Here is a 27,322-nt window from a genome sequence, read left to right as displayed (position 1 = left end):
TCATAAATAGGAAAAATTAATGGGTCCCAACTCGATTATTCAATTCTAAGTGCCAAAGAATTAGTGTCCACATTTTACATACGGAATCTAATTCACTTCCTGATGTCCTTTTATATAAAGGAAACGTCGCATGGTTACCTCCCGTGGTTCCTGGGTAACGCAGAGAACTATGCAAAATAGTGAACATATGTTTTTCCGGTATCTCTAAAATAACCACGACTTCATAAGATGTTCCGTGTGAACACCAGATAAACACCAGTACCAAATTAACTCGTGCGAAGCCGGGTATATCAGCTAGTTACTGTATATTGTGTTGTCAGGTTCCTATAAGGTGTCAGGATGTCGCTGTCTATTTCTCCATGGAGGAGTGGGAGTATTTAGAAGGACACAATGATCTGTACAAGGAGGCCATGATGGAGGACCACCAGCCGCTCTCATCCCCAGGTAATAGACAGGACTAAATCCACGGGGACTTTATTATCTGTATATAAAGAATGACTTCAGTGTCCGTCTGTGTTTCCTGCAGTTCCATCCAGTAAGAGAAGAACCCCAGAGAGATGTCCACGTCCTCTTCTTCCACAGGACCATCAGGTAGAACCTCAAGTCAGCACCATCATCAATAACTATCTTCTTTCCTCATAAGTCTTGTGTGATGTGGTGTACCCTGTATCTACAGCAGAAACCAACTTTCTCCCCCCCTTATACATTGTTCTGAGAGGGAGGGGAAGGAGTTGGGTTATGCTCTGTGCAGTGACAGCAGGCTTGCAAACCTCCATTTGGCGTGTCTAGCCATTCTGAATATACATGTGTTAGAGGTACCTGAGCGTGTCATTGGTCTGACATCTACTATTTATGTCCGGCTTCTAGACCTGGTTATTTTTTGCCGTCATGATCTTTCCCGGTCATGTAATACATTCCACACAACTTCGCCAACCGGCTTCTGACTTTTACAATATTTGTCTCGCAGCTTTTGTATGAGGATGAAGATCTGACCAATATTAGTACTACAGAGACAAACGTGAGGGGCGATCAGTGGTGTAAAGAGGAGATTCCTACAGGTAACCGCCCAGGTGAGTAGTAACCACTGAATACAGCAGAGAAGAGTCACAGATTCTCCTCGGTCACCGGCTGCAGATAGTTATGTAGATTTATAAGCTCTGAGATCTGTCAGATTTTCCGCTGTATATTCCCCCATTCAGCCGGAGTACAAACTAAATATGGCTGACAATGTGATCTGTTATAAGAAATGACATACAATGAGTGTTTATAATCAAGAAGTTGGAGACGTAGATCCACAGTACAGAATACAAAACACGGAGACCTACACCCATAAAATGGAATACAGAAAGTCACAGGCTTAGATAAGAGAATGCAGACTATGGATACATAAACCTGAATAGCAAAATAGAAATGCAGAATGTGGGGACACAGACCCGGGTAGCGGAATGCAGAATGTGGTGACACGGACCCGGGTAGCGGAATGCAGAATGTGGGGACACGGACCCGGGTAGCGGAATGCAGAATGTGGGGACAGGGACCCGGGTAGCGGAATGCAGAATGTGGGGACAGGGACCCGGGTAGCGGAATGCAGAATGTGGGGACACGGACCCGGGTAGCGGAATGCAGAATGTGGGGACAGGGACCCGGGTAGCGGAATGTAGAATGTGGGGACAGGGACCCGGGTAGCGGAATGCAGAATGTGGGGACAGGGACCCGGGTAGCGGAATGCAGAATGTGGGGACACGGACCCGGGTAGCGGAATGCAGAATGTGGGGACAGGGACCCGGGTAGCGGAATGTAGAATGTGGGGACAGGGACCCGGGTAGCGGAATGCAGAATGTGGGGACAGGGACCCGGGTAGCGGAATGCAGAATGTGGGGACAGGGACCCGGGTAGCGGAATGCAGAATGTGGGGACAGGGACCCGGGTAGCGGAATGCAGAATGTGGGGACAGGGACCCGGGTAGCGGAATGCAGAATGTGGGGACAGGGACCCGGGTAGCGGAATGCAGAATGTGGGGACAGGGACCCGGGTAGTGGAATGCAGAATGTGGGGACAGGGACCCGGGTAGCGGAATGCAGAATGTGGGGACAGGGACCCGGGTAGCGGAATGCAGAATGTGGGGACAGGGACCCGGGTAGCGGAATGCAGAATGTGGGGACAGGGACCCGGGTAGCGGAATGCAGAATGTGGGGACAGGGACCCGGGTAGCGGAATGCAGAATGTGGGGACAGGGACCCGGGTAGCGGAATGCAGAATGTGGGGACAGGGACCCGGGTAGCGGAATGCAGAATGTGGGGACAGGGACCCGGGTAGCGGAATGCAGAATGTGGGGACAGGGACCCGGGTAGCGGAATGCAGAATGTGGGGACAGGGACCCGGGTAGCAGAATGTGGGGACAGGGACCCGGGTAGCGGAATGCAGAATGTGGGGACAGGGACCCGGGTAGCGGAATGCAGAATGTGGGGACAGGGACCCGGGTAGCGGAATGCAGAATGTGGGGACAGGGACCCGGGTAGCGGAATGCAGAATGTGGGGACTGGGACCCGGGTAGCGGAATGCAGAATGTGGGGACTGGGACCCGGGTAGCGGAATGCAGAATGTGGGGACTGGGACCCGGGTAGCGGAATGCAGAATGTGGGGACTGGGACCCGGGTAGCGGAATGCAGAATGTGGGGACAGGGACCCGGGTAGCGGAATGCAGAATGTGGGGACAGGGACCCGGGTAGCGGAATGCAGAATGTGGGGACAGGGACCCGGGTAGCGGAATGCAGAATGTGGGGACAGGGACCCGGGTAGCGGAATGCAGAATGTGGGGACAGGGACCCGGGTAGCGGAATGCAGAATGTGGGGACAGGGACTCAAACTCGGACAAAAAAAAGATTATCGCTCATCGTTTGCTTTTCACATAATGACATTCAATCATTAAATCGTTTGCAAACCTGGAGGGGTAGAGAGGGGTAATTCTTCGGCAGAGCATAGTTTTGAAGCCACAAAATGGTGTGCAATTGGCTGTTGGAAAATCAAAACGTGGATCACCTGAGGTTTTAACCTTCCCACAAAGTGTTCTGCTATTGGCTACTAAAGAAATGGATGTTCATAACTGCATCGTGACACGGGAAGTACGTAAAAGCTGCAAAGAATCATTTGCAGTTATGATCGCCTGGAAAGAGACCTGCCTGCAAGATGTTCATGCTCGCTGCAACAAGAGATGCTTTGCTGTTGCCTGGAGGTCCGGTCTACTTTGAGGGATTTTTCGCAGGAAAGAATTCTACAAATACAAAGGTGGGTTTGCTTGCCTGCAAGTTTGTGTTGTAACCTTTGGTTTCAGTTACTCGGTCTCCATTAGCCCTCGTTACCCTGTGTTTGATTATACACTATATGGACAAAAGTATTTGGACACTGCAGAAAATCGGCAAAAATGCAAATCCTGAGTTTGCCGCACGGTATGCTGGGAAGGGCATGGGTAAAAGAAAAAGCTGCTCATTTTGTAATAACCATTCATTCGATCGAGCGCTTGTGGGACGAACTAGAGCGACGGGTACGACACGCCATCCTCGCAACTATCTCTTCTCACAGCCCTGTATGAGGAATGGCGGCTATTCCTGCCCGGACTTATAGAGAACTTGCGGAGAGTCTGCCTCGACATGCGGCCGCTGTAATACAAGCAGAAGGAGGGCGGACACATCACTAAATAGAAGAATAAAGCACTTTTTATGAAAAACATGCGGAGTCCAAATACTTTTGTCCATATAGTGTTCTTTCATCCTACCTCCTGGCTGATGTTAACTCCTTAGTGACCAAGCCTGTTTGCGCCTTACTGACCGGGCCAAATTTTGGAAATCTGACGTGTTACTTGAACATAGAATAACTCCGTAAAGGTTTAGCATATCCAAGTGATTCTGACTGTTTTTCCACCACATGTTGTACTTCATTTAGGTGGTAAACGTAATCCGATAGCATTTTTGTGTATATTTAAAGTGCCAAAATTGGCAAAATTTTGAAGAAATTGTTTTCTCCCATTTTCAACTGCAATATCTCAAATATATACAAACACACACTGTACACATTTTTTGATGAGCTTTATATTTCCATCTGTTTACTCTTATCTGGATGCACATTTGAAAAACTTTTGTGTGTGTGTGTACACTTTGGCTTGAACTTGATGGAGGTTAAAAAAAAAACAAACCAAAAACCCCTCAATACTCACCTCTCGGCTGGCGATGTTGTCCCCAGCGGTGCCGCAAGCTGCTTCCGTCCTTTCCCCGCTGTCATCTCTGGCTTGGTTTAGAAATTCCCGCAGACAGCGCTGTGATTGGACCGAGCGTCAGCCAATCGCAGCCGGCACACGCTAAATCAATCACAGCCATTCAGTGATGTCATTCTGAATGGCTGTGACTGGTTTATCGAGCGCCAGCTGTGATTCTACTCGAGTCACTACGTTTAACAATTTTTTTTCTTTGTGGTTAAACTTATTGACTCGGCTAATACTTAAGTATATATGGTAACATTTTGTCTTCCTACACCAAGCCAAGATCACAAAAGCTCATGGGTGTCAGAATGATAGATACGCCACAGATTATCCCATTAAAAAAAAAAACTACGCCCCTTAGTGTATTCACTAAGGGGTTCAGGAGGATTTTGACCCCAGTTTTTTTTTTTTTTTTCAGGAGTTAATGCAATTTAGAGGGGGAAAAAAATTTTTTTGCAAATATGTCATTTTAAAGAAATTCTTTTTCTATAGTGCCCATGAAAATGAGGATTTACACCTCAAAATGGATCCCCCTGTTTGTGCTGTGTTCAGAAACCTACCCATTGTGGCCCTAATCTTCTGTCCGTATGTACAATGGGGCCCAAACTGAAAGGAGCAGCCGAGGCTTTCAGATCGGACATTGTGCTTGAAGGAATTTTAGGCCCCATTGCCCACTTGTAGAGCCCTTGAGCGGCCAAAACGTTGGAGAACCCCCACAAATGACCCCATTTTGAAAACTAGAGCCCTTAACGAATTTATCTAGGGCTGTACTGCGTATTTCGACCTCACAGTTTTGAATGACTCTAAGCAAAGCAAAAGAAAAAAATAATGATATTTGTTGCTCTAATCTACATATGCACAACAGGGCCCAAACCAAAAGGAGCATCAAATGTCAACTTTTTTTTTACTTTTACGTGATTGCCATTATCCATTGGATAACGGCGATCACGTGACCGGGGACCAATCACTGCGGTCGTCAGTTATCGCTTCTGGCTTTCGGCTACAGTAGCCAGGAGCAAGGAGATTTTATATTTCCCAGGCCCTCCCCAGCTTCTGTCCGTGCATCCCTCAATTTGGTGACGGGCGCATGCGCCAAAACTAGGGATAGGTCCACGGATAAGGATCCCGTCAGGGGACATCGCTGGAGGCCTTGGGTAACTAACTACTCCTCCCCTCACAGATCAGATCTGTGCCGGGAGGTATAACTTTAATTAACTAATTATTTTGCTTTTATACAATCACGTGACGAAGCACCGCATACCGCGGCCCCCCGTTAGATCTCCTGGCTCTTGGCTACGTTTGGTAGCCATGAGTGGGGAGATTTTAAATTACCCTGGCAACCCTACAGCATGGAGCTGTCATGTCCACAGCCTGCAGGGCTTTAATCCCCAGAAGAAGCGTCTTGCGGCACTGGGGATTAAAGCCCAGCAAAGCAGGAAGTGGTCACTGAGGGGTTAAGTTGTGCAGCTCAGGGTGTTTCATCACAACAATGGCCAGAGGTAACCAAGTGCTGATGGTGAGGATGATGGGCTCTGTATATGGCCGAAAGTCTGTATATGGGCTATCGTTGTAAAAATCGCGGTCATACACCGGCTGCGAATTCTGCAGCAACGACCGTCCATAGACACGCCATGTTTAATGATTCTCCACTGCCCACGAGCCGAAATCAAGTGCGATATTTATTTCCTCTCCCCCCCCCCCCCCCCCCCCACTCGCGGGGGAGAATCGCAGCACGTTCTATTCTGTACGGAAAATCGCACGGATGGCTTCCATTGTAGTTAACGGAAACCGTCCGTCCTGAGATACTTCCGCTGTGAGCACAGCAGAAGTATCGCAGGAATCTGGAGAGGCGAGTATGGGGTCTCTGGGGGCGCCTGGTCTGATTCCCCATGAAATATTTCGCAGGCGACCCCTGACCCGTCCGTGGGCATGAGGCCTATAGTGTGGTCTGGGGGTCCTTTATTTGGCAGTCTCATCTGGGGCTGACATTGTATTAAAGGGGTTGTACCAGAATCCCCAAGTTATTAGGTTGCTGATCATGGGTGTTTCACCGCTGAGATCCCTGCCGATCTCAAGAATGGGGGTCCCATTCACCCCTCTGCCTACAGTAGACACTCCATTCATTTCAATGGACTGACTGAAATACTTAAAGGGGTTCTGTCAGGAAAAAAAATAAAAATTATACTCCCCTACCCTGCATCCCTGTAGAGTCTAACCTGTGGAAAGAAAAGGGTTAAAAAAAACAAAGTAAACTCGCCTTATCCCATTGTATTACTTTCCTCTATTGTTCAGCTGTTGCGTGAGAGGTTATCTCCCAGCGGCTTCTGCGCGCTGACGCCGACCTGGCCGCATCTAACCACTGGCGTCCTCGGAGAGTCGACGGCAAGTGTGCAAGCGCGCCTGTAAGCGGAGTGCATGTGCACTCGCCGTCGACTCTCCGAGGACGGCAGAGGTTAGACGCGGCCAGGCCAATCAGTGGGCGGCACGTCACTTGTGACGCATTGACCACTGACCCCAGGCAGTACTTGCAGTCCAGCAGTGGTCGGAGCAGTGGCAGAAGCTGGCACTTTGCCAGATTCTGCCTTGCGATAGAAAGGCTGCCGGAGGGACAGGAGGAGAGCAGCGGCTTCCTGGTGAACGGCCTGGTAAGGCACGGGTGAGTATAATTTTTTAATTTTCCTGACAACCCCTTTAGTGCGTGCCACTTGGGTATCTCAGTAGTCCTATTGAAATTAAAGGTAGCACCAGCGCTCCATCCAGTCTCCTCCTCACTACGGGGGGTGCAGTAACCCTGCAGTGAGAAGGATGGGGGGCAATAAACCCCAATTGTTGAGATTGATGGGAGTCTCAGTGGTGAGACCCCCACGATCAGCAAGTTATCCCCAATCCTATGGATGGGGAATAACATGAAATCTTGCTACAACCCCTTTAAGGGAAATTAAAGCCTGTAAGTGGGTTAAGGGATGACCTAAAGGCTTTCATATATTCTAGATCTCTGTGATACATTACTACAGCGCTGGTTCACAAGTGTTTAATCTTCTTGCTTTTGTTTCCATAGGGGCTCATGGAGTATGAAGGACTTCGTAGAGATCTACCACCTTGTCTCTGGGAAGTAACCAGCCTGGAGTACAGCAATGCCTGGAGAAGGCCGGGAGAAGGCCGAGGCTTATCAGAAGTTGTGTAGAAAACCGACTTTAAATTTGTCAAGCAAAAAATACAAACTGGTTATAAGAAAGAAACGAGGTGCGAACTGGGGCCGGGGTGCATGAGGCTCACACCCCAGGACCGTGGTACCATGACTTCCTGGCTTTCACCAAGGATCAGGAGGTCTTGCTTTCTTCGCAATGTGTTCCAAGCACGGCTAAAGATGTCCCATAAACAGGCTGAACTAGATGGACATTGTCTTCATTCGGCCTTACATACTACGTTACCAGAACCCAGTGGTGGCCGCACAAACAAGCCAGCCGGCCTCTAACAGCATAGGCACACGACTAGCTATACCTCAACAAGCAACTAGTATCATAATTCCCATGAATGCTTTATTTGATAAACTTCATTTTGGTCACCTTCAAAAGGACCATTTGTCCAAAGGACCAGAGCAAAGTTGTAGCCCAGAAAACCTCCCCTCTGATCTGTGCAACAGGCTCACAGGATATGGATAGGCAGGCTGGAACAGACTGTCCTCTGCAGAATGGTAGTAAGGACCAGCCGGGATATACAAGCCACCTCAGTCTGAAGGGTAGGCTCAATAGGAGAAGCAGACGGTGCACACCAAAGGCTTTGAGGGATGCAGTAATAGCCACAGCGCTCAGTCCATATACATCTGGCGTCTCAGTGTAGGACCAGGACGGTGACCGTGATCCTACAACCAAGCAGCAGGCCGCAAATGAGTCCACAGTGTGCCGGAGAGGCTATACTGCGTCCCGACCTCATGAGCCACATGAAATGACATGGCAGGCCAGATTTGGCTAGCAGGCCTCGAGTTTGACACATGCTCTAAAAAGCATGCTATTGGAAAGGGACTATATAGACTCCTATGAACAGATCACCCACAAACAGGCCGCCACACCAAATCCCTTCCTCCATGCTATGACCCTCTTTCCACGTCCAACCAGGCAAAATGGCTAGGGAAGCAAGACAAAATGAGTTGTTGCAAAACCGCAAACAGCTTCTACAAAGCACATTGGAAGAGTATGATTACATCAGAACGTTGCCTGCAAAAGGAGATGCCTGACAGCACCAGATGATCCACTTTGAGAGTTTGGACAGACCTGTTGGCTAAAGGACTAATCGGAGAGCTTGATAACCGTATTCTTGCTAGTTGGAGGCAGTGTGCACCATCTCCAGGTCAACTGCCCATACCACCATGGACCAAGTGCCTCGTATCGCTTTCAGCCCACCATGAGAATGCCCCCTAATCTCCAGGCACCTCTTCCACCTCCATTTACAAAACCAACTGGTAACGACCAGGATACTGCATATAGCTACCGTATGTTTTACACATCAAACCACTTACAATTTTTAACCCCTTAATGATTGCTCATTTAAGGGTTAAAGGGCTTTATTCTGATGCAATCTCCTTTTTACAGAGCTACACCAGAAACCTGGCATGGGTCTCCATGCTAGGGGGAACAGGTGCTTGGCTATTGGATAATAGTCTGGCGCTTTCTCAAACTGCACAAACCAGAGAAACTTCTAGTCACTGCTGTTTAAAATGTGAAAGTATTGAATTATATTGTAAGCAGCAGGGTCATGTGCATAATATTTGTGCCGTGTGCTGAAGACACACATTTTAGGTGAAGTTTTACTAATAGGATCTTACAGGCTCAGCATGCAGCTTTGTCATAATTAACCTTTGTAATGTTTTACTAGGGAAGAAGTATCACACATGCTGTGGACTTTGAATCATTTACTTTGTGGGGGATGCCACATAATATAACCTCTTGTGTTGGAACAATAAAACACAAAAGCTTGGAAACATCACTTGAGAGTTTGTCATTGTTTTCTTTCCTGATGCATCGAATAATTGGGCATACCTCACTGATAAGACTAAGATGTCCTTTGCGTATCATGTAAATTAATGCTTTTAACGAGAACCTCTGTTTGCCCACAGCAGGCAGACTCCGCAGGCACAAAGCAGAAGGCAGAGAGGGGAAACCTCCACAACTACATGCTGAGGAAAGACCGCCTCGACCTCCTTCTCCTCCACCAGAGCCATTTGTGGAACAAACTCCTGGTAGGTGTAAGCTTGGCAGAACAAATTATTGCCTAACTCTCGATCGCTGGTCCTATATTGCTTTCCTGCTTTTTACTTGCAGCTGTGTCACAGCAAGAACCACAGGAGACGTTTTCACTAGAGCCGGAGCCCAGCTCTTCTCCGAAGCCAGTGACTCTGATATCACCGCAGCCGCTGGTGGAAGAGCCTGATGTGGTGGTCATGGGGGATGCTGCACCCTGCTCTATGCCTGGTAAGTGCTAAATGCAGTGTCTCCCTGGCTGATGGTGAAATCCGTTCATGGTTTTCAACTCGTTCCTATTGAAGCAGAGAAAAGAAAATAAAGGGATCTGTTCCTTTCCGTCGATTTCAATGGGGTTTTAAACAAAACAGTGATTTAATGCTACTGACTGCGCTATTTTGAAATAATTGGGGGAGAATCGGATCTGTTTTATTTCTTGTTTATCTGTTCCAAAAACAGAGCAGAGAGGTGGAAGCCATGAACTGATCCCTAAAGCGGGTGTGAGTTCCCCCCTAAGGCCGGGCACACACTACTTTTTTTTTTTTTTGTGTATGCCAAAGGCTAAATTATCGCCCATATTCCTTTTTATGGCAGCTGTTAAGGGTCTTTATTCTGATGCAATCGCCTTTTTACAGTGCTACACCAGAAGTCTAGCGTGGGCCTCCCATTCTAGGGGGAACAGGTACTCTGCTACTGGATCATAGACTGGCATTTTCACGTTTTAAACAGTTGGGATCAGAATTTTATCTGGGCCCTGCTGTTTGAGGAAATATAGAATCAAAATACTAATGACCACCTGTCAGTGAGTGAGTTACATGCTCCACCCCTGATCACATGACTGTGACATCATAAAAGGTCCTAAAACACAACATGCAGAGCCTGATAGCAACCGTGTGCTTAAAGGACCTGTGATGTCACGGTCATGTGATCATTCACCTGGGCTCTGTGTCCATGAGTGTGATGACGGTGATGTTATCACAGGTCCTTCATCACACTGCGGACTATGGGCAGACTATATAACCTCCAAACCCGCCACAGCCTCAGTTGCTAGGAAATACTAACAACCACCTGTCTAAGTGAGGATGCCACGGTCATGGGATCAGTCACTGGGGCTTTAAGCTACGACCCTGATCACATGACAATGACGTCATCACTGGTCTTTCACTTTATTAAAAACCTGCAGAGTCAGACAGTAGCCATGTGCTTACAGCACCTGTGGTGATGTCGCCATCATGTGATCAGTCACCTATGTGGAAGAAGTCCGGGGACACATGACCAAGGGGTGAACAGTGTGCAGGACTCTTCTGTGCTGGTTGTGATCCCTGTTGTATGGGATGAAAAATGTATGTAACAGAGTTGTATGTGATGTACATATAGCAGAGCTGTGTGTGTGACGTGTATGTGGCAGAACCGTGCGCCACTAGAAACACTGGTGCTATAATTTCTTAATTACGAGTTATATTTTATGCAGCAATGTCATGTGCATAACAAAAAGTATGTGTGCTGAAGACACATTGTAGGTGAAGTTGTACTAATGGGGTCTCGGATGTACAGCATGCAGCTTTGTCATAGTTGGCCTTCGTAATGTTTTACCAAAGGATAAGTATCACACGTTGTAAACTTTGAATTGTTTACTTTGTGGGGGATGCCACATAATATAACCTCTTGCATTGGAACAATAAGACAGAAGAGCTTGAAAACATCACTTGAGAGTTTCTCATAGCTTTCTTCTCTGATGCATCGCATAATTATGCATGCCTGATAAGGCTGCAATACCCTTTGAGTATCATCTAAATGCTCGTTCGTTCGCGCTCGTGCAGCCTGTTTAGACAGGCAGATCATCGTTGAGAATCATGACTGTCTCGTTCACTTCTAGTTCAGTTTCATATTCCTATGAACGATCAGTGGTTAAATGTAACAAGAAGCCGACGATAAGTTTTATGTCAGCTGAAGCTGAACGGCAAACGAGAAGCGTACGTTTCTCATTTGTCCAGTCGTTGACTCACGTTTAAACTTGCCGATTATCGTTCACTGTCGTTTTGAATGAATTTTGCAACGATAATTGTTCCATCTAGATGCACTTTAGGTGATGACTGACAAACCCTTTACATGCCATGGTGCATGTGACTGTAGCATGTAAAAGGCTGACGGAGGGAGTGGGGCTCCCTCTGTAACCAATCGGACCCCCATGATCGTGTCCCGATGAGTTGCTATGGCACGTGGAGGCTTGCATGTGGCCTCCAGGTCTGCCAGCTACAGCAGCAGTGTGTATCAGAAGAATGAGAAAAAGTTTAAAGTATAAAACAAAAATAGTAAAACAAATAAAAAACCTCACATTTCACCTTAAGCCCGGCTGCACCGGCTGCAGCGCAGCGTCCTGACATGCCGGCCATGTCACATGACACGCCCACAGCGTCATATGACACGGCGGGGAAGCGATTGACTGCAATGGAAGCCGTCCGCGCGTACACCCGCCGCAAATAGAGCATGCCGTGGGTGAGGTCGGGTGATTTCACGGTGCGGAATTCCGCATCGTGAGCACTGAGCTATTAGGGTCTATTGAACCTAATAGCTGCGGGCAACGCAGCGGATTTCCGTCGCGTATTACGTGGCGGAAATCCGTTCGGGAGAAGGAGGCCTTATGATGTAAAGAAGAAAATCACAAATCTTGTATTGCTACGTTTGTAATGACCAAGAGAAAACCTTTATCACACTATTTAACCTGCACGGTGCACTCTATGCAAAAGAAAAAACAACTATATACTGTAGACTATACATGGACCAGCAAGGTCAATGGATACCATATACAGTAGAATATAAATGTCCGCATGGTTCAGGTAGCCGCTTCAAGGTTGACTCAGCCTTCCATCCTTCCGAGTTCTGTAAAATAAGTACCCAGCTTGCTGGGGGGTAAAGATGAGTGGGGAAGGCAATGGCAAACCACCCCGCAAAAGCGATCTGCAAAGAAAGTCACAATGTGACTCCCCTAGGAGCCGGTCATGACTCGGTGATTGCACCAGGGGACTTGATTCCCTCCATACATGGACTTGCAAGGTCAATGGATGCCATATACTGTAGACTATACATGGACTTAAAGGGGTTGTCCCGCGAAAGCAAGTGGGGGTATACACTTCTGTATGGCCATAATAATGCACTTTGTAATGTACATCGTGCATTAATTATGAGCCATACAGAAGTTATTCACTTACCTGTTCCGTTGCTGGCGTCCTCGTCTCCATGGTGCCGTCTAATTTCAGCGTCTAATCGCCCGATTAGACGCGCTTGCGCAGTCCGGTCTTCTCCCTGGTGAATGGGGCCGCTCGTGCCGGAGAGCTGGTTCTCGTAGCTCCGCCCCGTCACGTGTGCCGATTCCAGCCAATCAGGAGGCTGGAATCGGCAATGGACCGCACAGAGCCCACGGTGCACCATGGGAGAAGACCCGCGGTGCATCGTGGGTGAAGATCCCGGCAGCCATCTTGCTAAGGTAAGGAAGAAGTCGCCGCAGCGCGGGGATTCGGGTAAGTACTAAACGTTTTTTGTTTTTTTTTAACCCATGCATTGGGTTTGTCTCGCGCCGAATGGGGGGCCTATTGAATAAAAAAAAAACCCGTTTCGGCGCAGGACAACCCCTTTAAAGGTTCATGTATCAATCTGGAACAGGAAATCTAAACTTCTGGCTTTAAGGTGTATTTATTTTTTGTGCAGTAAGTAGCAGATTTCTATTGGAGATGATATGAATGTCACGATGTGTTCAACAACTAAATCCAGCAGAATAATTGGGAAGAACAGATGTTTGTTTAGATTTATTTGGGGAAAACCAAAATGGCGTGCATAATAACTGGGACACTGTAATGGAGCATGGCATCTGACGTAACACGGTCTGGCCGTGCGATCTACGGCTTTATGGACCACGCACTGCTGTCCGTGCATCTGACGTCACGCTGTTGCATACACTAGAGAGTTCGCTCGCTGTTTTGGGTGTTTTCACATCACTTAGCATATATTCATGTCAGCAGATATGACACACAGAGCCTCACCGCTCGGACGCCAAGAGACCACGCTGTTGGTCCAGCTAATGGACCAACATGACTATGATATGAGACACGGGTCTTACGAGCATCCGAATTCAAGGAAGAAAACCATCATCAAAAAAGTCATGCGGACGATGGAGAAGACGTTTGGCACGGTCCGGAACAAGGACCAACTCCAAAAGAAATGGAGCGACTTAAAGCTGAAGGATCCTGAGAGACTGCAAGCCATTCGCCAAGAAATCAGACGCAAACAAGGAGGTACGTGATGGCGGGGTTTGGTATTAGCAGTGCAGCCTTTTGTGATTGTAGAAATAGTTGATCAGTTGGCTTCCAGAGCTTTTATGGGAAGACGATGGTCTACTGTAAAGTGGGAAGAGGGTGCGGTTGCTCTTATCTTTAGTGTTGGACCTTGAACCCAACCATTGGATATGTCTTTCCGCAAGCATAATTTTGGCCAATATTCGTTCAGTGAACGGGGTGGGGGTGGGGGGGTCAAGTTTTCCCACTTTTATACTAAAATGTGTTGAGACGCGCCCTGCTCACACATAGCTTCAAGAACCAGAGAAGGGAATTTCATTTCCGCAAACGCAGTTCAGTGGCCAACAGAGTTCCCATTGATATTGAAAAATATGTTGTGACGTGTATGGAACAGCGAGCCTCGTGCGCATATTGTAGTAGCTTCCAACATTGCAGAGAAGGAATTTTTAACTTCAGCAATTGTAATTTTTGGCAAATGTTTGCAGAGAACGATGGGGGGGGGGGTCACTTCTACTGAAAACTGTTCTGAGATATTAGACCTGCACACCTGTTCCTTCGAGGGCCAAAATTACGGCAAAAGGCTTTTTTGTTTCCAAGAGTGTAATGTTCTTTCAGTTGGCGATGGAGGGTCACAGGGTAGGGGTGCAGCTTCCCGTTGTTCTTGGCCAGTATTAATTTGTTGGAAAAGTGTGTGTATGGCGGGAAGGGGGTGGGGGGGATAGTACATGGTGTTATCTATGTTCTATTTGCAGCATTTTTGTGACCCCCCCCCTCCTCCTCTTCTCTCCTGCTTTTTGGCAGCAGGCAAACACCGCAGACACAGAGCGGAAGGCAGAGAGGGAAAACCGCCACAACTGCATGCTGAGGGGAGACCGTATCGACATCGTTCACCTCCACTAGAAGCATTTGTGGAGCAAACTCCCGGTAGGTGTAAGCGCGGCAGAACAAATTGTCGCCTAGCTCTCCATCGCTGGTCCTATCTTGCTGATCTGCTTTTTCCTTGCAGCTGACTCGCCGCAAAAACCACAGGAGGTTTTTTCCCTGGAGCCGGAGGCCGTCTATTCCCCTGAGTCTGTGACTCTAATGTCGCTGGTGGAGGAGCCTGATGTGGTGGTCATGGAGGATACTGCCCTCTGCTCTATGCCTGGTAAGTGCCAAATGCAGTGTCTCCTTTGCTAAGGGCTCAGTTCAGGGGTTTCATCTTATTTTCTATTCTTTGCTCCAAAATTGGAACAAAGTCTTTAAAAAAAAATTTAAAAAAATTGGAGAGCAAATGGAAAGGTCAATTTTTTTTTTTTAGACAGAGGATTAACGCTACAGACTGCGCTATTTTGAAATCATTGGGGCAAAAACTGATCAATTTATTTTTGTTTCTCTGTTCCAAAAACAGAGCTGGGAGACAGAAAGCTTGAACTGAGCCTTAAAGCAGGTGTGAATTCGCCCGAAGGCCGAGCTCACGCTGTTTTTTGTTTTTTGTGGACGCTAAACGTTAGTTTTTGTTTTTTGGAAATCTGCAGACTCTGGAATGTGAACGCATACATTTCTTTACTTTTAGCAGCATAACAAGGTGTCTGTTTAGCACACACAGAAGAGGCGATGGGACCACTGCCTTACTGATCCTTGTCATTGTTTCTCCCCCAGTGATGGTAGAACATCTCCCCGGCAGGAAGGCGTTACTTCTGGAGGCCATACAGTGCTGCACACTGAAGGTTTGCATCATGCAGCGGCAGCTCGCAGAACTCCAACAAGAGCTGGCCGAGCTATGGCGCCTGGTAGAGGAGGATCCGGGCCCTTGACATTCCAGTCGCTCTACTTTTTCTGCAGTGGGTCCTTACAGCTGATGGGGCCAAGAATCCCTCCCAGCAACTACATCACTTGGCTGATCATTGACTCCTTCTGAGGATTTGGATGTTCTGAGGGCCCATCTAGCAAGTCATAATACTGCTGACCCCTTCACTGGACTAGAAATCACTGCCTCCAGGCATTCCGTTAACTGTTTTTTAAAATTTTTTCAGTAAAAATGACAAACTGACTGCATTTGTATCATTTATTTGGTTTATTATGGGGATTTCTGGGCATGCAAAGCACAAATATTGGACAGTTTAATCTCTTAATGTCAGAAGACTTAAGTTTTGTTCTGGCTGGGGTGCACTTAATGCAACAGGACGTGAACTTACATCGTGTGGATGGTGCGGGCTCAGCATCTGAATCCGCGCCATCCCACAGCAGGAGCGGACTGTGACTGATAGCCGGTCTCCCACTGTTAACCCCGCATGTGAAACGATCAATGTAGATTGGGCATGTAAAGGGTTCACAGAGCACGCTCCGTCTGTGACTTCATCGGCCCTCTGCTATGTAATCCTGGAGGGCCAATGGGTTACCGATGAGCATGGCCTGTGATCGCCCTTATAAGTGATAATGCATTGCAGTACAGAAGTACTATCAAAACTTTTCTGGTTCGGGTGCCCCACAGAGACACAAAACAAAAAACTGTGTGTCTATATATGTATATATAATACATTTTGCCCACTTTCTTCTCTTTATATAACCACACACACACATTTGGTATCTTTGTATCCATAATGACCAATACAATAAATTGGATGCTCTTTTTGTATGACAAACTGAAAAGAAAATTGAGCCCAAAATGCTTATTTCCAGGTCGTCATCCTGACGGCCCCATTACAATGGAGGTTGCCCTCTGACCTCGGTAGGGACAAGAAGAGTTTAAAAGCACCTCCCTTTCCACCATGCTTCAGTGTCTTCCTGTCCCTACGGTGGCCAGATGAAGCAAGGACTCCAGGAACAAGACTTACCGCACGCTGTGCGATCCCCTAGAGGGTAGAGGTCGGGGCCGCATACCGCCGCAGTCCCTGCATCCCCGACTTGCACCGCCAGGAAGCCGTCAGTCGCTGCAGCAGCGCTGGTCTTCCTCGCGCGGTCCGCATCTCCAGGCCATGTGCTTACGAAATCCTCAGAACGCATAGCGGTGATGTCATCCGGCATGGTGACGTCACGCGCTCGCCGTAGGGCCAAATTTGAAAATCTCCCCATAAGAAGTAGGCTCTGCTCTATAGAAGTCATCCTGCTGACTGCCAGAAGTGCTAAAAGCATGTCTACCTGTGACCGCTCAGTACGAGGGGGAGAAACAGAGACCCTACAAACCGTGAGTAGGCTATATACCAAAAAATGGAACATGCAAATTGCCACTTATGCCGAATTGGATGCATATATGTTCCCCCTTTTTTTTTTTTTCTCCCCTCTCCCCCATTTCTTGCGTATGGGTTAGATGGATAAAGAAGGTCCGAAGACTAAGGCGGACCCCAGAAAAAAGTCCCAAAAAATGTGTCCTCTGCAGTAAAAGGCTCGAGGAAAATCATAATAAAACCCCCTATGCGAGGAATGCACAGGGTAGATACTAGCGGAGGAAAGAGCGGCATTTAAAATAGACATCCGCTGTATGATTAGAGAGGAATTACAGGCCTCCCTGGCATCCCTCCCCCATGCTCAGCCAGGTGCGTCACGGGTCCCTAAAAGACCAAGACAAACAGAATCGGCGAGCTCAATTTCCGGCGAATCCCTGGAACGCCTGTCAGAGGGAGAACTAGAGGATCCGCCAGCATTAATCGAGGACGAGAAAAAATACTATATCTCCTCGGACGACATTGGGCACCTCATCAAGGCGGTGAGGGAAACAATGCAAATAGAAGAGGATCACCCATCCAGGACGAGATGTTTGGGGGCCTCCGGTGAAGACGAAAGACCATGTTCCCGGTCAACCAGACCCTGCAACAGGTGATTGCGGATGAGTGGCAGGAACCTGAGAAGAGGCTATCGGTCTCAAGGGAAATCCGGAACCGGCTCGCGTTTGCTCCCCAGGACGTCCGCCTATACAGAGAGACCCCAAGAGTCAATATACAAATTGCGATGGTGGCCAAAAAATCCCTCCTGCCCTTTGAGGACGTCTCGTCCAGGCCAGCATAGCATCAACATCTGTATCCAGGTCCAAGGTCCTATGGCTAAACAGGCTGGAAACATCCATTAAAGATCAGGCCCCTAGGGAGGAATTAGCAAGTTGTCTCCCCCCTCCTAAAAATGCCCACCGCTTTTCTAGCCGACACATCAGCGGAGACCGTTGGATACGGCGCAAAAAACGGAATCCTCAGCAATACCGCGAGAAGGGCATTATGGCTAAAAACACGGGCAGCGGATGTAACCTCCAAAAACAAACTCTGCGCCATTCCGTTCTAAGGGGATTACATGTTTGGACCCGTCTTGGACAAAATTCTGGAAAAAGTCGGAGACAAGAGCAAGACCCTTCCCAACAGAAAGCCTTACAGAAAACCTTACAGAAAACCATCTTTTCCAAGGAGGACGCTGCAGCCACCTCCTGAAATCAAAGGAAAAGGGAAGATGGTTGTACCCCAAGGGAGGTTGGGGTAAGGAATCTCAACCCTCTTCTGAGCCAACAGGGGGTAGATTAGCAAGCTATCTGAGCCAGTGGCAGGGAATAACGTCTAACCCCTGGGTACTTCAGATAATTGAAGCGGGGTACCGAATTGAAGTCCACTCTCTACCTCCTAGAAGATTCCTCCTAACCTACCCCGGGTCCCTACAAGAACAAGGGAACCTCCATAAAAGGCATCCAAGAACTTAAGGACTTAGGGGTCATTGCGCAGGTTCCCGATCACAAAAGGGGTGAGGGATTCTATTCCCCCCCCCCCCTCCCCTTTTTCTGATTAAAAAACCGAACGGCTCTAACCGAACGGCTCTATCAGAACTATCTTTAATCTCAAGGCCCTAAATAAGTTTATTTCCTATAAAAAAAATTAAGGTGGAAACCGTGAGGTCTATCGTATCACTAATAGATAGCGTAATTTGCACTATAGATCTCCAAGACGCATACTATCATGTCCCGATAGCCGCAGTCCACCACAAATACTTGGAATTTGCCCTGTGGGAGGGTGACCAAATCCATCACTATCAGTTTACGGCCCTACCCTTTGGGATCTCGACCGCTCCTCGGGTTTTCACAAAAATTGTAATAGAGATGGTAGCCTATTTCAGGTGAAACCAGATCCTTATTTTTCCATATCTGGATGACTTTTTGTTGGTGTCAAGAACAACAGAGGCCATACGTGCAGACCTGTCCATAGTCCTGTCTACCCTGAATGATTTAGGGTGGATGGCTAACGAACAGAAGTCCGACTTTACCCCAGGTACATGGAAGGTATACCTGAGCGTACTACTAGACTCCCACATCCAGGAATCTCGGCTTCCACCATCCAGGAAGGAAGACCTTATTCAAGCAGTAACCTCTCTGTGCCAGGCTACTACGGTATCTATCAGAGAAACAATGAAAGTGCTCGGTATTCTGACAGCCTGCATACAGATAACTTCATGGGCACAAGCCCATACTCGGCAACTACAAGGGTTCATCCTTACCAGGTGGGACAAACAGCAGACCTCCCTGGATAAGAAGGTGAGCCTGACCGTCCAACTTAAAGAATCCCTACGCTGGTGGACCTCGCAGAGGAACCTAAGTAAAGGTACCTCCTGGTCACGGGAACCCGCCATATCTATCACAACAGATGCCAGAAAAACAGGATGGGGAGCGCAAGTAGCCGACCTAAACCTACAGGGAACCTGGGACTCCCAAGTAGCAATGCGCTCATCCAATTATAGAGAATTAAGAGCAATCTGGGAGACCCTTTGTGCAGCAGAACCCCATTTAAGAGGAAGGCATGTTAAAATCTTGACCGATAATATGACAGCCCTGTCGTTTGTTCGTCACCAGGGGAGAACGCGACTCCAACAACTGACGGCAAAGATACTCCGCTGGGCAGAATCGACCATGCTGTGCCTTTCAGCGATTCATCTAAAAGGGTCCACAAACGTCGTTGCCAACTTCCTGAGCAGACAGAGCGTCCTTCCAGGAGAATGGGGCCTGAACCAGCGAGTCTTCGACCAACTAACCTGCCAGTGGGGAGAACCGCAGATGGATCTGTTCGCCACGAGGGGAAATACAAAGTGCCGGGACTTTTACTCGCTCAACCCAAGAGACAACCCGTGCGGAGTAAATGCCCTGTCTCAAAGCTGGGACATGGACTTCGCCTCCGCCTGCACACCCTCAGAAAAATCCAGGCCAGCCGGGTGTCAGTCATCTTAGTCGCCCCCATGTGGGACAAAAGACCCTGGTATCCCCTACTAAAAGCTTTAACGATCCGGGGTCCACTTCTACTACCGGCAATGGAAGATCTCCTTCTCCAGGGCCCGCTAACATACCCAGGGGTCGGAAAACTGAAACTAGCAGCATGGATGCTGAAAGTGTGATACTTCGAGGGAAGGGACTTTCCCACAAAGTAATTACCACCTTGGCAAAAAGCCGTAAACCTATAGCTACAGCCATCTACGACAGGATATGGAGGAAGTTCGCAGACTTCTGCAAACTAGATCTAGGCAAAATTCCAGAGATCGACATAACCGCAATCCTGGAATTTTTGCAGGCAGGTCTAGAGAAAGGCCTTAGCCCAAGAACCCTTAAGGTTCAGACAGCAACACTGGGGTCTTACCTAGACTTTCCTTTGGCGGAACACCGCTGGGTTCATAGATTCCTCAAAGGGGCAGACAGGCTTCGGTCTTTTATTAGGGAAACTTTCCCTACCTGCGACCTAAACTTAGTCCTAAATAGTTTTTGCCAACCCCCCTTTGAACCCCTCTCCCAACTCCCCCTAAGATTACTCACACTAAAAGTTGCTCTTTTAGTCGCCATAACTTCGGCTCGGAGAGTAGGGGAACTACAAGCCTTATGCTGTGTCAAACCACATATGCTAGTACAGGACGACAGAATTACATTTAAGTTAGACTCAGCCTTCCTACCGAAGGTGGTGTCAAAGTTTCATAGGGAGCAGACAATTACTCTGCCCTCCTTCTGCCAAAACCCCCATAATGATGAACGAGAATTTCACAGCCTAGATGTCAGAAGGGCCGTTCTAGCGTATTTAGAGGCTACCCGCTCTTTCCGAAAAAATAACAACCTCTTTGCCCAATTTCAGGGGCCGGTCAAAGGAAAGACTGCATCTAAGGGCACCATAGCAAGGTGGATCAAGACTGCCATCCAGGAGGCATACAAAGCCAGGGGCCTCGATTCCCCCAGGGAAAATTAGAGCCCACTCCACATGCTCTCTCTCCTCCTCTTGGGCTGAAAAAGGCCAGGCGTCTGCCGAGCAAATTTGCAAAGCAGCCACCTGGTCTAGTATACATACCTTTTATCAGGCACTACAGGGTTAACGTCCAGTCAGACAAAGACCTGGGCTACAGACGGAAAGTCCTCCAGGCAGTAGTCCCACCCTAAAAGCCATGTATAATTTGGTATTACTTCATTGTAATGGGGCCGTCAGGATGACGACCTGGAAAGATAAGGATTACTTACCGGTAGTCCCTTTTACAGGAGTTATCATGACGGCCCATAGTTCCCTCCCCTCCCTTCTAGAATAATTAATGTTCTTTTCAATGTAAATATGACTGAATAAAGGTAAATTTTTGGTTCAGTAAACATTGTCCACCGTAATAATTTGAAAGCCACTGAAGCATGGTGGAAGGGAGGTGCTTTTAAACTCTTCCTGTCCCTACCGAGGTCAGAGGGCAACCTCCATTGTAATTGGGCCGTCGTGATGACTCCTGGAAAAGGGACTACCGGTAAGTAATCCGTATCTTTTCCTAATTTTGCCTCCCAAAAATGCGTTTAAGTGATTTTTTAAAAAAAAGCTGTAAATGCCCCAATATGGTACCAAGAAAACCAAAGCTTGTCATGAAAAAGTAAAAAAGTTATAGCACTTGGAATGCGGCAATGCACAAAAAAAATTATTTCCAAAAACCGGGCTTATATTATGCAAAAGTGGTAAAACCTAAAAATATACATATAATTTTGGTATCTTCATAACTGTAATGAATAATTCTTTTTCTTCAAAAAAACAACAGTTTTACAGTACATTAAATGAACCCAGCAAAATGACACCAATAAAAACCAGTCTGTCACGCAAAAAAACAAACCCGCGTCCGCCATGTCGATGGAAAAATAAAAAAATTATGGCTTTTGAAAAGGGGAGATAAAAATCACCCAAAAAATTGTTCCATGCCTATGGCCAAAATAGGCATGTTCTTAAGGTGATCTAAGGGAACCATGCGTGGACAAGCATTGTAGAGGTGTCATCATTCCAGTCTGCCATGGCACTATGTACCAATGCCTTAATTAGTTTGTGACAGCAAATGACATCATTACAGGTGCAGCAAACCTGAAGGGGCTGGAAAGATCTTTTTTTTCCCTTGTCGTCCTGACAGCATACACCATGGAGGTTGTTCTCTGGACTCCTGTTGGAACACTAAAATATCTATACTCCATGTCTCGCAGGACAGGGATGTACAAAAAAAAGTCTTACCCCTATGTCCAACCTTCATCAGCCAGTCCACTCTACATCTATTAGAAGGGCAAGACTCGTGACTCCAAAGTCAGAGTTCTGAGACAACCCCTCAGGGGCAAATGGAGGAGGAAATACAGCATCCTTGTTCCCTACAAGGACGAGATGTTTGTAGGTCTTATACCCTGGCATAAAAACCGGGCATATAGCAGTCTTTGAAAATATCCCCAGTGTGGATACATCCATCTCTAAAATGTCTAGGAAGTCCACCTTACCTTAATGAGGATGTCTCCCACTTACGAGGTCCCATGGGTAATAAAGTGGATAGTGTGATGCTAAAAGCTTGGGATACACCCACCCTAACAATTAAATCTAACAGCCCACAGGTGGGTGGCTCAGTGAGAGCTACCAACTGGAGCTCAGGAGACCCCAGTTAGATTTGACACACACTTTTGTGACCACCACCCCGGACTCCTCAACTGCCACTTGCGTTGCCTTGAGTGGGAACACTTCCCCATTAAAGGGTCAGCAGAATAGTAATACTACTCCTGAAAATCTACACAGGTGTAGACAACTCCAAGCAATACCAGCAGTTGCGGCCATGTCTGTGGCTAGATCCATTTCAATATGGCGGGATCAACTCGTTACGCTAACTGACTAAAAAGCCACAATGGAGGAAATCTCTAATTGTCTTCCTCTTTTGCAAATGGCCACAGGGTTACGAACAGTTGCCTCTATAGAATCAGTTCACTTCAGCACCTGTACTGTGGTTCTCACAACATCATCAGAAGAGCCGTATGGGTTAAGGCCTGGTATAGGGATGGCATACTCTGTGCCCTGCCATTACTAAGCCACCACATATTTAGCCTGGGCTTAGAATGCCTGTTGGAGAAGGCAGCTGATAAAAGCCAGGAACTACAGTGGCCCCAAGAGACTGTACACACCCCATCCCTCATCCAGAGGCTACAAGGGGAAGGGGAAAGCTGAAAGATGGTCTTGCCTTAAAGGAAGAAGGGGAAGATTCCATCCAAAGATCCCTCTAGTTCTTCCACTCAGCGAGTATGTTGGAGACTGCCCTATTTTCATGAGAGAATATTACATCTAACGAGTGGATTTTGTGACTAATAGCAGACTGCTATGGGTTGACTTCTCGTTAACATCAAGGAGATTCTTGGAAATCTCCCACCAGTCACCCTCCCATCAACAGGCCTTATGTTTAGGGATTCAGATTCTGTTGGTACTAGGGGCCAGCATTCTTGTTCCTGAACAAGACTACCAGAAAGGGTTTTATTCCCCACTATTCTTGAGACAGAAACCAGACGGTTTTTATCAAACCACCATAAATTTGTTTTTTTCAAATAGCCATTAAAGCAATGCCCCCTTGATTAACATAGACATGTCCACTATAGTTTTAAAGGATGCCTATTACCAAATCCCTATCTATCCTAACTTTTGGGAAGCTCTGAGGTTCGCATTCCATATAAAGGGTTCAGTCCACCACTTCCAGTTTGTTTGCCCTTTGGGATCTTCTCCGCCTCTCGGGTTTTCTCTAAAGCAGACTAGGTATAATCATTATTCCTTATCTAGTTGATTTTCTTCTTATTACAGAATCTATGGCAAGTCTGCATTCACATTTTGAATTGATACTTGCTCCGCTACGAAAATTGGGCTGGCCTATTAACACACAGGAATCCAACGAGAACCCAAGCGCAAAAAAGTTCTCTGGGTCATGCCGTATTACCACCTCCAGTGCTCCTCCCTGCCCCCTCCAAAAGGCAACATGTGTTGGAAGCCTGTGTAGCCCTCTACAGGGTTCCATGGGTATCCATTAGAGAGGCCATAAAAGTCCTGCATTGGTAATTGTGCCTGGGCTTAATTTCATAGTAGAGGACTGCAATCCTTCATTCTTAAAAAAACTGGGACAGAACCCATTTTTCCATTAAATCGAGTAGTCACCTAAGGTCATGGATTCCCTTCGTTGGTGGATGTCTGTAGATAATATTACTCAGACTACAGAGTGGAATCAAGATCCTTTAGTAGTCATTATGACCGTTGCTAGCTCCTCTGGCTGAGGGGGCCCACCTGAAAGTATATAGAGAGGACTTGGACTTCTCACAAAGAATTCAAAGAATTAACCGCAGTCTGAAAATCCCTACGCAACAGGTGTCTGCTCCTTGGTCTAGGGGTGTGATTCTCACTTTGGGTGCAAGAGGTCCTGGGTTCGGAACCCGGATGAGCGCATGCAATTACGTGTGGTATTGGCAACCTGTGTTGTTTAATTCAACTTGCAGATAAGAGGGAAACATGTCAACATCTTTTCAGATAACTTAACTGCTGTATCACTTATTTGCCACCATGAATCCTCATCTTCAACAGGTGGCAGCAGAGATACTACTCTGGTCGGAACAACTAACCCGGTCACTATCAGCTTTTCACATAAAAACGGTAAACTACCTTAGCAAGAGGGAAGTGGATCCCAGAGATTGGGCACTGCAATCTCAAAGGTTGAAAATGCTCACTGTTGAATGGGGATTTGCACAAATAGACTTATTCGCTTCCAGGTGAAACACCAAATGTCTCCTATTCTCCTGGGGCAAGGATGCTCAGACCATAGACACGAACGCCCTCTCACACGTATGTGACCTTTTCTCCCCTGCTTTTAATCTCTTTGGGGTTAAAAAATGTTTAAAAAAAAAAAAGGTCTGGAGGTCCAGAGCTACTGTGAATAATGCTTCCCTTTTGGCCCAAGAGACCCTGGTTCCCACTACTAATCTTCTTTTCGGTCAGGGATCCCATTCACCTACCAATGAGATTCAGAGGTTCAAACTAACCGCCGGGATGCTATGCGGGTAAAATTGTTAGATCTAGGCCTTTCTAAGACGTATTCACTCTCTGGGAAAGCCTTAACCACTTGCAATCCAATTTTGGATTCAGGGTTTCCTTGGGGTTTTTCTCTATCTGCCATTATACAATGGCACAATCCTCTAACTAGAGCCAGTACTGTGGTATGTGACATGCTGGAGAGGCCCCCGAGAACAGAGCAGCCAGCAATATACAGTAAGAATACCCTGCTGGATGTCTTTCGACATCGGAGCTGCACAGGCTTCAATCAGAATGTTTTCAGCCGTCAGACAGTGGATTGGAAAGGGTTAAACCCCCGACTAGGAAAGTCTACTCAAAAGTTTGAGGGAGATTTTCTGAGTGCATGGGACAGGATACCCAGGAATTGCCTCAGCCAGAGACCCCCAAAATCCTTAACTTCTTACAGGCAGGATTAGATAAGGCCAAATACTCTAAAAGTGCAGGTTGCGGCCTTGGGGCTTTCTTTGACATTCCCTGGCAGGACACAGGTGGGTCAGAAAATTTCTTAAGGGAGCTAGCAGGCTTCTCCCCTTTATCAGAAATACTACCCCTCCTTGGGATGTAACCCTAGTTCTGGAATCACTCTGTAAGCCTCCCTTTGAGCCTATAGTGGATTTGCCTACTTCTACTCTCATGTATCAAGTAGCCCTGTTAGTAGTAATTACATCAGTTAGACGAGTGGGAGAGATACAGGTCCTCTCCCATAAGGCTCCCTATATGTTGATCAATCCGGACAAAATAGGATTTAAGCTAGATCCCTTTTTTTCAACCTAAAGTCCTAACAGACTTTTATAGTGGGCAATCAATAATTCTTCCTTCCTTCTACCAGGACCCCTGGAAAGAGAAGGAATGGAAGTTACACAATTTAGACATCAGGAGGGCAGTAGTAGCTTACCTAGAGGCAACACATTACTTTGGAAATGCTGATAATCTCTTTATTCTATTTCAGATGCAGGCCAAGGGGAAAGGCTGCTTCTAAGGATATGATCGCCCGATGGGTCAGACAAGCTATTTAGGAGGCCTACAAATCTCAGGACGTTCCCCTTCCCTGGAGAACTAATAGCCTACTTCACTAGGGACACAGTGGCAGAAAAAGCTCATACTTCCGCCAATCAAATTTGTAGAGCCGCCACATAGTCTAACAATCACACTTTTGTTAAACATTATAGACTAGATCTGGAGGCCGGTCAAGATACGGCCTTCGGAAGGAAAGTGTTAGTCTGTAGTCCTGCCCTAAGCACTTCCTTTTGATTTAGTATTCCTCCATGTGTATGCTGTCATGATGACATGGGTAGAATAGGAATTTATCCTACTGGTAGTTCCCTTTCTTAAAGTCATCATGACAGCATATGGGCTTTCACTTCCTGCCTGTATGTTCCTCCAACCTTCCCACGTGAGATTAGCGTGTCTGTTTTCTGTTTGAAGGTGTTTGAGCACAATAAGGAACACCTTCTGGTGAAGGACGTAGTCACTGTAGATATTTGGGACAGACTGGTGATCAGGTGGGGGAAGGAGCTTTTATACTATTCTGCTTCCTGTCCCTACAGGAGTTCAGAGGCAACCTCCATGTGTATGCTGTCATGATGACTTTAAGAAAAGGAATTAACGGTGGATAAATCCCTTTTTTTTATATACCTGTCCACATTTTCATTATCGAACATTACAGGTGGCTTAAGTAGTTGTGTAAGCTACAACTTACCAGTACTACCTAATCTGTGTTATATTTTTTTTTTTGGAAGGAGATCTAGAGTGGTATGAAAAATATGGAACCGATTGTCAATAATGCAAAAAGTGGTTTCCACCACTTGTCTGGCTCTTGACAGCGAATATTTAAATATTCTCTTTTCCAGATCTAAGAGTCTTTGAGGGAAAGGTTTAGGTAGATGTTTTTGAAGTGGCCAATACTGATCTGATGACCTCATTGCCAGGGTCCAAATCGGTAGATGTCGAAGCCTGTGATGAGAAGATGTGCTAGCAATTATCTATCAATAGCATGACATCACTCCATGTTATATCAAGACCCTTCTCCAGTGAGAACTCAATGAGTTCTACTTTATCAACCTTGCCAACTCTTATACAGAAAGAAGAGGGCATATTTAAAAGTTACTTGGTACAAAGATTAGTGTTACGTAGGTGACAAAGCTTATTGATCATAAGGCTTAGTGACATCTACCAAATAGTCTCAAAACTCTTAAGGCTCATCTTAGACATGTAAATCACTGCAGTCAGAGTATTGTTATCGCATTACACACTATTTCTGCAATA

At 46.9% G+C, this 27,322-nt stretch overlaps 1 protein-coding gene across 1 annotated transcript in view; it reads left to right on the top strand.

The window, feature by feature from the left end:
- LOC136628696 (zinc finger protein 585A-like) overlaps window positions 1-27,322 on the top strand; it is a 119,008-nt gene that overhangs the window by 9,515 nt on the left and 82,171 nt on the right. The window contains exons 4-6 of the mRNA XM_066604800.1: window positions 321-444; window positions 527-591; window positions 968-1,070. Of these exons, the coding sequence (XP_066460897.1) occupies window positions 321-444; window positions 527-591; window positions 968-1,070 (292 nt within the window). The remainder of the gene's footprint in view (window positions 1-320; window positions 445-526; window positions 592-967; window positions 1,071-27,322) is intronic.

The sequence above is a fragment of the Eleutherodactylus coqui genome, chromosome 5, assembly GCF_035609145.1.
Source record: "Eleutherodactylus coqui strain aEleCoq1 chromosome 5, aEleCoq1.hap1, whole genome shotgun sequence".
Classification (NCBI taxonomy): domain Eukaryota; kingdom Metazoa; phylum Chordata; class Amphibia; order Anura; family Eleutherodactylidae; genus Eleutherodactylus; species Eleutherodactylus coqui.
This window is presented reverse-complemented; position numbering and strand designations above follow the sequence as displayed.